At 49.4% G+C, this 763-nt stretch overlaps 1 protein-coding gene across 1 annotated transcript in view; it reads right to left on the bottom strand.

The window, feature by feature from the left end:
• Window positions 1–311: 311 nt before the first annotated feature.
• The window catches only part of FBXL22 (F-box and leucine rich repeat protein 22), a 6,075-nt gene continuing 5,623 nt past the window's right edge, over window positions 312–763 (bottom strand). The window contains exon 3 of the mRNA XM_006093457.3: window positions 312–412. Within this exon, the coding sequence (XP_006093519.1) occupies window positions 312–412 (101 nt within the window). The remainder of the gene's footprint in view (window positions 413–763) is intronic.

Here is a 763-nt window from a genome sequence, read left to right on the forward strand (position 1 = left end):
TTAATGTCTCTTCAACCATTGGAATGTAAGCACCGTGAAAACAGAACTTGTCGTTTTCCTCACTGTTCCCCCAATATTTGGGCAAAAAATTAAGGAACCTGTGAGTAGGGATCAAGCTCCCCTTTCACAAAGAGGAAACACCCGGCCTCAGGTGTGTAAAGAAAGGGTCTTGATCTCAGCGGGTGATGGGCGGAGCCAGAGTGTGAGCATCGCCCACCACTCAGTGCTCATTAGTGCTCGCAGACTTGCTCCCTAAACCAGTTTCCCCCCATGTTCCTGGGACCAGGAAGCTGCTGGATGACCAAGGGTCTTTAATTTGGTGGAAAAAGGTGGGGATCTAAGTGAACAAAACCCTGAAATCGAAGACCAGGCATGTGCCCACGTTCAACAAGTCCAACAGGTAAAAACCTAACTGCATCAGTTTATAATAGTTTATCAAAGGACCTAGACCGGGTTGCTGCTTGTTTTTAATTCTCTGCTGCTTTTGTTTTTAATGATCTACTCTGGGTTTTTGAAATGCCTTATTTTCCTTTATGATATGAGAATGGTAGAAAATAAGGATAACTGTAATTTATGTAAGAATCACAACAAGCACATTTCTAGGATCGTGTGTGCAGTAACTCCTAGGAATACACCCCTCTCCCCCAGGAAAAGCGCGGAGCGAAGCCGCGGGCGGGGGCCGGGCACCTGGAGCCCCGCTCCGTACGGAGCCCCTGTCGCCCTCGGGGGGTTTCTTTCGGGCCCCGCCCCCCGGGCCCCGGTT

This window comes from Myotis lucifugus, unplaced genomic scaffold (assembly GCF_000147115.1).
Source record: "Myotis lucifugus unplaced genomic scaffold, Myoluc2.0 scaffold_115, whole genome shotgun sequence".
In the NCBI taxonomy this organism is placed as follows: Eukaryota; Metazoa; Chordata; class Mammalia; order Chiroptera; family Vespertilionidae; genus Myotis; species Myotis lucifugus.